Source organism: Globicephala melas, chromosome 18, assembly GCF_963455315.2.
Source record: "Globicephala melas chromosome 18, mGloMel1.2, whole genome shotgun sequence".
NCBI lineage: Eukaryota > Metazoa > Chordata > Mammalia > Artiodactyla > Delphinidae > Globicephala > Globicephala melas.
This window is the reverse complement of record NC_083331.1, coordinates 32,161,532-32,173,637: the sequence shown is the minus strand read 5'-3', so window position 1 is coordinate 32,173,637 and position 12,106 is coordinate 32,161,532. Positions and strand designations below refer to the sequence as shown.

Here is a 12,106-nt window from a genome sequence, read left to right as displayed (position 1 = left end):
TTGTCACACAGGGGAAATGCATATTTTCTGGGGTTTCCCCCCCGCCCCCACTAAATGGCTTCTTGAGGAATGACTTACTGGTGTTGCGTCTCCGACTCCTGCCGTACCTAGTAGGCATTCTATAAATCTGTGCCAAATGAAAAAATGAGCAAGCATGTGGGATTGTTTTAAGTGTTGATATTATATACGTTCCCAGGTTGTCCTGTTTTCCTGGGCATTTCACCATATTTTTTTTTCCCCATGAAACATTGCATACTAGATTGAATTAAGCTTATTCCTTCTTTACAGTAAATATTAATGACTTAGACCAAACAACAGTATATGAAGAGTAGCTTTTCAAGTGTTTAAATAGTGGCTTTTCAAAAATAGCATTAACTAATTTTACAGCTCATTTATTTCTTATCTGTAAAAAACAGTATTAACATTATTTAAGTAGAGAGACTATCAACATATTTTTGACTCTGTATTTTTTCTCCCTCTCATTCTGTTTAGCTAAAGGACACAAAATCAGCAGATCAGAAAACAACACTACTACATTTTCTTGTGCAAATATGTGAAGAAAACTACCCTGATATCCTCAATTTTGTGAATGATTTGGAACATTTGGACAAAGCTAGTAAAGGTTTGTACTTTTACAGAAAAGATTTTCGTGCTCTGGGTCTTCAGTTGGTACAGAAAATAATGTCTTTTATTTGAACATACTTGCCACTTTGTCACTGTGTTTTCATACTGAATATGCCATTTTAAAAATAGAAAGTTGTAGGACATTTACTTTATCAATTGTCATTATTGGAGCTATGACTTTAATTTTTTGACTGGATAGTGAGGCCCTATATACAAAAACATATAGGTTTGCAGTTTTTTTTTTTTTTTTAACATCTTTACCGGAGTATAATTGCTTTATAATGTCATGTTAGTTGCTGCTGTATAACAAAGTGAATCAGCTATATCTATACATATAACACCATATCTCCTCCCTCTTGCATCTCCCTCCCACCCTCCCTATCCCACCCCTCTAGGTGGTCACAAAGCACCGAGCTGATCTCCCTGTGCTCTATGGCTGCTTCCCATTAGCTATCTATTTTATATTTGGTAGTGTATATATGTCCATGCCACTCTCTCACTTTGCCCCAGCTTACCCTTCCCCCTCCCCATGTCCTCAAGTCCATTCTCTACCTCTGGGTTTTTATTCCTGTCCTGCCCCTAGGTTCTTCATAACCATTTTTTTTTTTTTTTTTTTTAGATTCCATATATATGTGTTAGCATATGGTATTTGTTTTTCTCTTTCTGACTTACTTCACTCTGTATGACAGACTCTAGATCCATCCACCTCACTACAAGTAACTCAATTTTGTTTCTTTCTATGGCTGATTAATATTCCATTGTGTATATGTGCCACATCTTCTTTATCCATTCACCTGTCGATGGACACTTAGGTTGCTTCCATGGCCTGGCTATTGTAAATAGTGCTGCAATGAATATGGTGGTGTATGTTGCTTTTTGAATTATGGTTTTCTCAGGGTATATGCCCAATAGTGGGGTTGCTGGGTAATATGGTAGCTCTATGTTTAGTTTTTTAAGGAACCTCCATACTGTTCTCCATAGTGGCTGTATCAATTTACATTCCCACCAACAGTGCAAGAGGGTTCCCTTTTCTCCACACCTTCTCCAGCATTTATTGTTTGTAGATTTTCTGATGATGGCCATTCTGACCAGTGTGAGGTGATACCTCATTGTAGTTTTGATTTGTATTTCTCTAATGATTGGCGATGTTGAGCATCCTTTCATGTGTTTGTTGGCAATCTGTATATATTCTTTAGAGAAATGTCTTTTTAGGTCTTCTGCCCATTTTTGGATTGGGTTGTTTGTTTTTTTGATATTGAGCTGCATAAGCTGCTTGTATATTTTGGAGATTAATCCTTTGTCAGTTGCTTCGTTTGCAAATATTACCTAAAGGACACAAATTTCTCCCATTTCTCCTATTCTGAGGGTTGTCTTTTCATCTTGCTTATGGTGTCCTTTGCTGTGCAAAAGTTTTTAAGTTTCATTAGGTCCCATTTGTTTGTTTTTATTTCCATTTCTCTAGAAGGTGGGTCAAAAAGGATCTTGCTGTGATTTATGTCATAGAGTGTTCTGCCTATGTTTTCCTCTAAGAGTTTGGTAGTGTCTGGTCTTACATTTAGGTCTTTAATCCATTTTGAGTTTGTTTTTGTGTATGGTGTTAGGGAGTGTTCTAATTTTATTTATTTTACATGTAGCTGTCCAGTTTTCCCAGCACCACTTATCGAAGAAGCTGTCTTTTCTCCATTGTATATTCTTGCCTCCTTTATCAAAGATAAGGTGACCATATGTGTGTGAGTTTATGTCTGGGCTTTCTGTCTTGTTCCATTGATCTATATTTCTGTTTTTCTGCCTTTATCATACTGTCTTGATTACTGTAGCTTATAATATAGTCTGAAGTATGGGAGCCTTATTCCTCCAGCTCCGTTTTTCTTTCCCAAGATTGCTTTGGCTATTCGGGGTCTTTTGTGTTTCCATACAAATTGTGCAATTTTTTATTCTAGTTCTGTGAAAAGTGCCATTGGTAGTTTGATAGGAATTGCATTGAATCTGTAGATTGCTATGGGCAGTATAGTCATTTTCACAATGTTGATTCTTTCAATCCAAGAGCATGGTATATCTCTCCATATTAACAAATTGAAGGAGAAAAACAATATGATCATCTCAATAGATGCAGAAAAGCTTTTGGCAAAATTCAACACCCATTTATGATAAAAACTCTCCAGAAAGTAGACATAGAGGGAACTTACCTCAACATCATAAAGGCCATATATGACAAACCCACAGCCAACATCTTTCTCAATGGTGAAAAACTGAAACCATTTCCGCTAAGATCAGGAACAAGACAAGGTTGCCCACTCTCACCACTCCTATTCAGCATCGTTTTGGAAGTTTTAGCCACAGCAATCAGAGGAGAAAAAGAAATAAAAGGAATCCAAATCAGAAAAGAAGAAGTAAAACTGTCACTGTTTGCAGGTGACATGATACTATACACAGAGAAAACTAAAGATGTTACCAGAAAACTACTCGAGCTAATCAATGAATTTGGTAAAGTTGCAGGATACAAAATTAATGCACAAAAATCTCGTGCATTCCTATACACTAGTCATGAAAAATCAGAAAGAGAAATTAAGGAAACACACCCATTTACCATTGTAACAAAAAGAATAAAATACTTAGGAATAAACCTACCTAAGGAGACAAAAGACCTGTATGCAGAAAACTATGAGACACTGATGAAAGAAATAGAAATTAAAGAGGATACAAACAGATGAAGAGATATACCATGTTCTTGCATTGGAAGTTTTGCAGTTTAAACCTTCTGAATACCTGCCAGCCCCACCCTCTGCTGCTAAGCCACTTCCACTGTGTCCAGTGCAGTTCTCTTTAGATGAGTCATTCATAAGCACCTGGGATGATTATGCATCTGAGCCAAGCACCTGTAGTCAGTGTCCCCCTTGGCCTGATTCTGAATCTCCATCTGCCTACCTTGCAAGTAGAGTCTGCTTCCTTTGCCCCAGTAGGCACCAAACTGCCATAGATTCCAGTCACTCCTTCCTAATAGCTCAGTTTCTAAGCTCCTTCTTAGCCCCTGCTGTGGGCTTAGATCTGGTTACAGAAAGGGTCAGAGAAAGGATACTCCTATTATTTATATTTGGTTTGAATATGACTTATGCAGTTTTTTGAACATCTGAAGCATCCAGGTTATATATCACATAGGTTCTGTGGGAAAAAAAACTTTACTTGCCTCAAAAAATAATGAATTTACGAATACACATTTGTGTGAATATATACAAATGTATAGATATACATTTTGGAAGATATCTCATTTGGTCTGGGAGAGTATCTCTATTCTTTTTGTACAGACCAATGGTCATTTGTCAATGTAAAGAAAGATACTTTTTTCCGGTATTATAGTGAATTTTTCTTTTAAATTAAAAAAAATCACTTTTATCATTTCATACCCTGTTTATTTTTTATTTTTTTGAATTTTATTTTATTTATTTTTTATACAACAGGATGTTATTAGTCATCAATTTTATACACATCAGTGTATACATGTCAATCCCAATCTCACAATTCATCGCACCACCAACCCCAACGCCCACCGCTTTCCCCTCTTGATGTCCATACGTTTGTTCTCCATGTCTCTGTCTCAATTTCTGCCCTGCAAACCGCTTCATCTGTACCGTTTATCTAGGTTCCACATATATGCGTTAATGTACAATATTTGTTTTTCTCTTTCTGACTTACTTCACTCTGTATGACAGTCTCTAGATCCATCCATGTCTCAAAAAATGACCCAATTTGGTTCCTTCTTATGTCTGAGTAATATTCCATTGTATATATGTACCACATTTTTATCCATTCGTCTGTCAATGGGCATATAGGTGCCTTCCATGACCTCGCTATTGTAAATAGTGCCGCAATGAACATTGGGGTGCATGTGTCTTTTTGAATTATGGGTTTCTCTGGGTATATGCCCAGTAGTGGGATTGCTGGATCATATGGTAATACTATTTTTAGTTTTTTAAGGAACCTCCATACTGTTCTCCATAGTGGCTGTATCAATTTACATTCCCACTAACAGTGAAAGAGGGTTCCCTTTTCTCCACACCCTCTCCAGCATTTGTTGTTTGTAGATTTTCTGATGATGCCCATTCGAACTGGTGTGAGGTGATACTTCATTGTAGTTTTGATTTGCATTTCTCTAATAATTAGTGATGTTGAGCAGCTTTTCATGTGCTTCTTTGCCATCTGTATGTCTTCTTTAGAGAAATGTCTATTTAGGTCTTCTACCCATTTTTGGATTGGTTTGTTTGTTTTTTTAATATTGAGCTGCATGAGCTGTTTATATATTTTGGAGATTTATCCTTTGTCCGTTGATTCACTTCCAAATATTTCTCCCAGTCTGAGGGCTGTCTTTTCATCTTGTTTGTGGTTTCCTTTGCTGTGTAAAAGCTTTGAAGTTTCATTAGGTCCCATTTGTTTATTTTTGTTTTTATTTGCATTACTCTAGGACGTGGGTCAGAAAACATCTTGCTGTGATTTATGTCAAAGAGTGTTCTTCCTATGTTTTCCTCTAAAGGTTTAATAGTGTCCGGTCTTAAATTTAGGTCTCTAATCCATTTTGAGTTATTTTTGTGTATGGTGTTAGGGAGTGTTCTAATTTCATTCTTTTACATGTAGCTGTCCAGTTTTCCCAGCACCACTTATTGAAGAGACTGTCTTTTCTCCATTGTATATCCTTGCCTCCTTTGTCATACATTAGTTGACCATAGGTGTGTGGGTTTATCGCTGGGCTTTCTATCTTGTTCCATTGATCTATCTTTCTGTTTTTGTGCCAGTACCATATTGTATTGATTACTGTAGCTTTGTAGTATAGTCAGAAGTCAAGGAGTCTGATTCCTCCAGCTCCGTTATTTGGCTATTCGGGGTCTTTTGTGTCTCCATACAAATTTTAAGATTTTTTGTTCTAGTTCCATAAAAAATGCCATTGATAATTTGATAGGGTTTACACTGGATCTGTAGATTGCTTTGGGTAGCATAGTCATTTTCACAATATTGATTCTTCCAATCTAAGAACATGGTATACTTCTCCATCTGTTGGTATCATCCTTAATTTCTTTCATCAGTATCTTATAGTTTTCTACATGCAGGTCTTTTGTCTCCCTAGGTAGGTTTATTCCTAGGTATTTTATTCTTTTTGTTGCAGTGGTAAATGGGAGTCTTTCCATAATTTCTCTTTCAGATTTTTCGTCATTAGTGTATAGCAATGCACGAGATTTTTGTGCATTAATTTTGTATCCTGCAGCATTACCGAATTCATTGATTAGCTCTATTAGTTTTCTGGTGGCATCTTTAGGATTCTCTATTTATAGTATCATGTCATCTACAAACAGTGATAGTTTTACTCCTTCTTTTCCAATTTGTATTCCTTTTATTTCTTTTTCTTCTCTGAGTGCCGTGGCTAGGACTGCCAAAACTATGTTGAATAATAGTGGTGAGCGTGGACATCCTTGTCTTGTTCCTGATCTTAGAGGAAATGCTTTCAGTTTTTCACCATTGAGAATGATGTTTGCTGTGTGTTTGTCGTATATGGCCTTTATTATGCTGAAGTAGGTTCCCACTATGCCCAGTCTCTGGAGAGTTTTTATCATAAATGGGTGTTGAATTTTGTCAGAAGCTTTTTCTGCATCTATTGAGATGATCATATGGTTTTTATTCTTCAATTTGTTAATATGGTGTATCACATTGATTGATTTGCATATATTGAAGAATGCTTGCTTCCCTGAGGTAAATCCCACTTGATCATGGTGTATGACCCTTTTAATGTGTTGCTGTATTCTGTTTGCTAGTATTTTGTTGAGGATGTTTGCATGTATATTCATCAGTGATATTGGTCTATAATTTTTTTTTTTTTTTTGTAGTATCTTTGTCTGGTTTTAGTATCATGGTGATGGTGGCCTCGTAGAATGAGTTTCAGAGGGTTTCTTCCTCTGCAATTTTTTGGAAGAGTTTGAGAAAGATGGGTGTCAGCTCTTCTCTAAATGATTGATAGAATTCACCTGTGAAGGCATCTGGTCCTGGACTTTTGTTTGTTGGAAGATTTTTAATCACTGTTTCCATTTCTTTGCTTGTGTTTGGTCTGTTCATATTTTGTTTTTCCTCCTGGTTCAGTCTTGGATGGTTATACCTTTCTAAGAATTTGTTCATTTCTTCCAGGTTGTCCATTGTATTGGCATAGAGTTGCTTGTAGTAGTCTCTAGGATGCTTTGTATTTCTACATTGTCTGTTGTAACTTCTCCTTTTCCATTTCTAATTTTATTGATTTGAGTCCTCTCCCTCTTTTTCTTGTTGAGTCTGGCTAATGGTTTATCAATTTTGTTTATCTTCTCAAAGAACCAGCTTTTAGTTTTATTGTTCTTTGCTATTGTTTTCTTTGTTTTTATTTCATTTATTTCTGCTCTGCTATTTCTGATTTCTTTCCTTCTGCTAACTTTGTGTTTTGTTTGTTCTTCTTTCTCTAGTCCCTTTAGGTGTAAGGTTAGATTGTTTATTTGAGATTTTTCTTGTTTCTTGAGGTAGGCTTGTATAGCTATAAACTTCCCTCTTAGAACTGCTTTTGCTGCATCCCATAGGTTTTGGATCGTCGTGTTTTCATTGTCATTTGTCTCTAGGTATTTTCTGATTTCCTCTTTGATTTCTTCAGTGATATCTTGGTTATTTAGTAATGTATTATTTAGCTTCCAATGTGTTTGTGTATTTCACGTTTTTTTCCCTGTAATTGATATCTAATCTCATAGCGTTGTGGTCAGAAAAGATGCTTGATATGATTTCAGTTTTCTTAAATATACTGAGACTTGAATTGTGACCCAAGATGTAATCTCTCCTGGAGAATGTTCTGTACACACTTGAGAAGAAAGTGAAATCTGCTGTTTTGGAGTAGAATGTCCTGTAAACATCAGTAAATATACCCGGTCTATTGTGTCATTTAAAGCTCGTGTTTCCTTATTAATTTTTTGTTTGGATGGTCTGTCCATTGGTGTAAGTGAGGTGTTAAAGTCTCCTGCTATTATTGTGTTAATGTCGATTTCCTCTTTTATAGCTGTTAATAGTTGCCTTATGTATTGAGGTGATCCTATGTTGGGTGCATATATATTTATAATTGTTATATCTTCTTCTTGGATTGATCCCTTGATCATTATGTAGTGTTGTTCCTTGTCTCTTGTAACATTCTTTATTTTAAAGTCTGTTTTATCTGATACGAGTATTGCTACTCCAGCTTTCTTTTGAATTCCATTTGCATGGAATATCTTTTTCCATCCCCTCACTTTCAGTCTGTATGTGTCCTTAGGTTTTAAGTGGGTCTCTTGTAGACAGCATATATATGGGTCTTGTTTTTGTATCCATTCAGCAGCCTGTGTCTTTTGTTTGGAGCATTTAGTCCATTCACGTTTAAGGTAATTATCAATATGTATGTTCCTATGACCATTTTCTTAATTGTTTTGGGTTTGTTTTTGTAGGTCCTTTTCTTCTTTTTGTTTCCCACTTAGAGAAATTCCTTTAGCATTTGTTGTAGATCTGGTTTGGTGGTGCTGAATTCTCTTAGCTTTTGCTTTTCTGTAAAGCTTTTGATTTCTCCATCGAATCTGAATGAGATCCTTGCTGACTAGAATAATCTTGGTTGTAGGTTTTTCCCTTTCATCACTTTAAGTATATCATGCTGCTCCCTTCTGGCTTGTAGAGTTTCTGCTGAGAAATCAGCTGTTAACCTTATGGGAGTTCCCTTGTATGTTATTCGTCGTTTTTCCCTTGCTGCTTTCCATAATTTTTCTTTGTCTTTAATTTTTGCCAATTTGATTACTATGTGTCTCGGCGTGTTTCTCCTTGGGTCTATCCTGTATGGGACTCTGCACTTCCTGGACTTGCTTGGCTGTTTATTTTCCCATGTTAGGGAAGTTTTTGACTTTAATCTCTTCACATATTTTCTCTGGTCCTTTCTCTCTCTCGCTTTTCCTTTTGGGACCCCTGTAATGCGAATGTCATTGCGTTTAATGTTGTCCTAGAGGTCTCTTAGGCTGTCTTCAATTTCTTTTCTTTCTTTTTTCTTTATTCCGTTCTGTGGCAGTGAATTCCACCATTCTTTCCTCCAGGTCACTTTTCTGTTCTTCTGCCTCAGCTATTCTGCTATTGATTCCTTCTAGTGTAGTTTTCATTTCAGTTATTGTATTTTTCATCTCTGTTTGTTTGTTCTTTAATCCTTCTAGGTCTTTGTTAAACATTTCTTGCATCATCTTGATCTTTGCCTCCATTCTTTTTCCAAGGTCCTGGATCATCTTCACTATCATTATTCTGAATTCTTTTTCTGGGAGGTTGCCTATCTCCACTTCATTTAGTTGTCTTTTCTGGGGTTTTATCTTGTTCCTTCATCTGGTACATAGCCCTCTGCCTTTTCATCTTGTCTGTCTTTCTGTGAATGTAGTTTTTGTTCCACCGGCTGCAGGATTGTAGTTCTTCTTGCTTCTGCTGTCCTCATACCCTGTTTAAATTGTTTCTTCTTTAAAGTGGGGATTGTAGCACTTTTTTTTTGCAGAGAGGCATGTGATTGGATGAGATGTTCTTTCACACTTTTTCCTGAGATATATGTTTGTTTGAAGTGTATATCTCATATAGTCTGTTGAAAAAAAAAATTGGAAACAATATGGATTTTTAAGCCAAAAATAAGTCTTTTAACTTTTCACTCTTGCATCCTAATGTTCTAATGGATTACTCCTTACTTTGCCCTTGTGTACCTTAAAATGTTCATGGCATAAGAAGATAATGTCCCTATGTATAGTTGTAAGTGTTTTAAGGGAATTTAAGAAGGGAAAATAATCCAAATCATCTTCTCATATTAAACAATGTGAGACTGGGCAAAAAGGCACAGAGGAAAAGAACATTAAAAATAACTCACAGAGGGCTTCCCTGGTGCACAGAGGTTGATGGTCCGCCTGCCAATGCAGGGGACACGGGTTCATGCCCCGGTCCGGAAAGATCCCACATGCCACGGAGTGGCTGGGCCCGTGAGCCATGGCCGCTGAGCCTGTGAGTCCTGAGCCTGTGCTCTGCAATGGGAGAGGCCACAACAGTGAGAGGCTCACATACCAAATAAATAAATAAATAAATAACTCACAGATACTCGCAATAGCTTTTACGTGATTAGTTCATTAACTCAAGGAAGGCACCTTTCTTATAATGAGATTTCTGGAATTCTGGAATAAAATTTAAGTAAATGGGATGAAAAAGAATTGAAAATGCGTGTTCTTGATGAATATTAAGCTTGATAAGCAACAGAATACTAGGTGAAGAAGTGCTACCTTCAAGTGCCTTGAAATATAGAGCAATTTCTTTTTCTGGGTAAAAGATGGTTGAGTAGTTAATAGCTTACATCAGCATTAGGTTTTTAGCAAAAATAAAATCAATGTGGGCATTTTCTCATAATAGCAGTTTGAATTTCTGGTCACTTTACTATTTTTCCTACTAGTTCTTAAACAAAATAGTAAGCTGGAACATACTTCTCTTTCAGATGTATTTTTTATTGTATAATACATTTTCTAGCAGTTTTTGCTATGAATTAAGATAAATGTCATTTATCTATTTTGACTCATTTGATTGTACTTAAAATTCTGTATAAATATTACAATATTTTGCTTTTGAAAAGTATGTAACTTTCATATGAGTTTGCTTGCAGAGTTGTAACTTGGTAATGATATTCTTCTGTTTGTTTTCTTTCTTGGTGTTTCTGGGGGGCATTTTGGGGCCTTTAGGGGTTTTAGTTTCCATCTTTTATAGCGGAGGCATGCATATGTGTATGGGCCAGCAGATACTGAGAATGTGTTTCACAGGGAGTAGCCAACTTCATATTTGAAATAGAAAAGCCATCACTGAGAGAATTTTTTTTACTGTGTAGGTGATTGTTGAGCTAGATTTCTTTTCATGAGTTTATTACCCTATTAATGGATGAGATTTTAGAGGAATTAATGTAGTCTTGGATGAAATAAGTCTTTGTTTTCTTTGGAAAATTTCGGTGCTCTTATATTATACATCATCATTTGAAAGTTTCCAGATTTGAAATCTCCTCAGTGAGCTATCACATGAATTTAAAAGTACCTTTGTTTTTGAGACATAACATATCCTGGCCATTAGGTACTCCTGGATCAGCAGGGGGAGCTTTCATTGTAACTAATGAGCTTACCCGTATGACAGTTTTCAAGAATCTACTTCATTAGGGCTGCTTCTTTGCTAAAAGATAACGGCTTACAGCTTTTCTGTTGTATTTCAGTGAAAATATTTTTTGATCATTATTGTATTTCTGTATACCATTGTAATATTTCTTTCCTTTATGGACTTCTAAGGGTTGAATACATTTTTCCCTTGTCTAAACAGTTGAAATTAATGAACTCTAATCTATGATGGTTTTATTGATTATTCACAATAACCTGTTTCATATTAATTTGGAATGGTATTTTATTAATGAAAAGAAAATATGACCAAACTTTGGGGGGGTTTGGAGTATATTAAAATAAAACCAAGGTAAATTTACAGTGTCACCTTGTTCAGCCCATGTCTTTTTTAAGGTATTATAGCTCTTCCATATATTTCCATTTTTCCCTAAATAGTTAACTCTGAATTCTAGAGATACCATGCTAGTCTAGTCTGTAACTCACTTGTTCACTCATTCATTTAAGAAGCATGTGTTGTGTGATTACTGTGTCAGAAACTGTGCTCTGTCTTGCTGCTTGTCCAAGGTGTGGTTTCTGTGTCTTGGTGCAGCCCTGGTTACCTCACTCACACCTGACTTCTGTCCCAACTGTCTCCTCTCTTTATATACGCAACTTCCTCCCCTTTTTCTATGCACCCTCTAAGTATTGCTTATATTATTAGCCTAATACTGAGTCCTTCTCTTTTTTCTCTCTGTTGCTTCTCCTTAGGTGATCTCTTTAGTCTCCAAGGGCTTAAATAGCATCGTTACATTAATGACTTACAGATTTATATCCCAGACTTCCTTCTGAGCTCCACACTTGCATATCCAACATCTTACTTGCCATCTCCAGCTACACTTCAGTGTGTAGATCATGATGTGCTGTAAAATGTGCCTCTTGGGGCTTCCCTGGTGGCGCAGTGGTTGAAAGTCTGCCTGCCGATGCAGGGGACACGGGTTCGTGCCCCGGTCCGAGAAGATCCCACATGCCGCGGAGCGGCTGGGCCCGTGAGCCATGGCCTCTGAGCCTGCGCGTCCGGAGCCTGTGCTCTGCAACAGGAGAGGCCACAACAGTGAGAGGCCTGCATACCACCAAAAAAAAAAAAAAAAATGTGGCTCTTGATTCCTACTCCCTTACTCTGTCCTCCCCAGATTTTATTTACTTGAGAAATGTCCTTTTTGGCTCACTTTCTTCTGATTTCCTTTTTCTCATTTCCCCTGCCTCTAGCCTTCAGCACGTCAGCTGAGAGCTGTGTGGTAGGTTCTGTGGGAAGTGGCAGCTGTGGCCTAGAATGTTGTCTA

The 12,106-nt window shown here is 36.8% G+C and overlaps 1 protein-coding gene across 4 annotated transcripts in view; it reads left to right on the top strand.

Moving 5' to 3' along the window:
• Nucleotides 1-12,106, top strand: part of DIAPH3 (diaphanous related formin 3) — a 547,054-nt gene that overhangs the window by 313,835 nt on the left and 221,113 nt on the right. For all 4 annotated transcript variants that reach the window (XM_060287828.1, XM_060287826.1, XM_030830361.2 and 1 more), the window contains one exon: nucleotides 493-622. In XM_060287828.1, coding sequence (XP_060143811.1) covers nucleotides 493-622 — 130 coding nt within the window. The remainder of the gene's footprint in view (nucleotides 1-492; nucleotides 623-12,106) is intronic.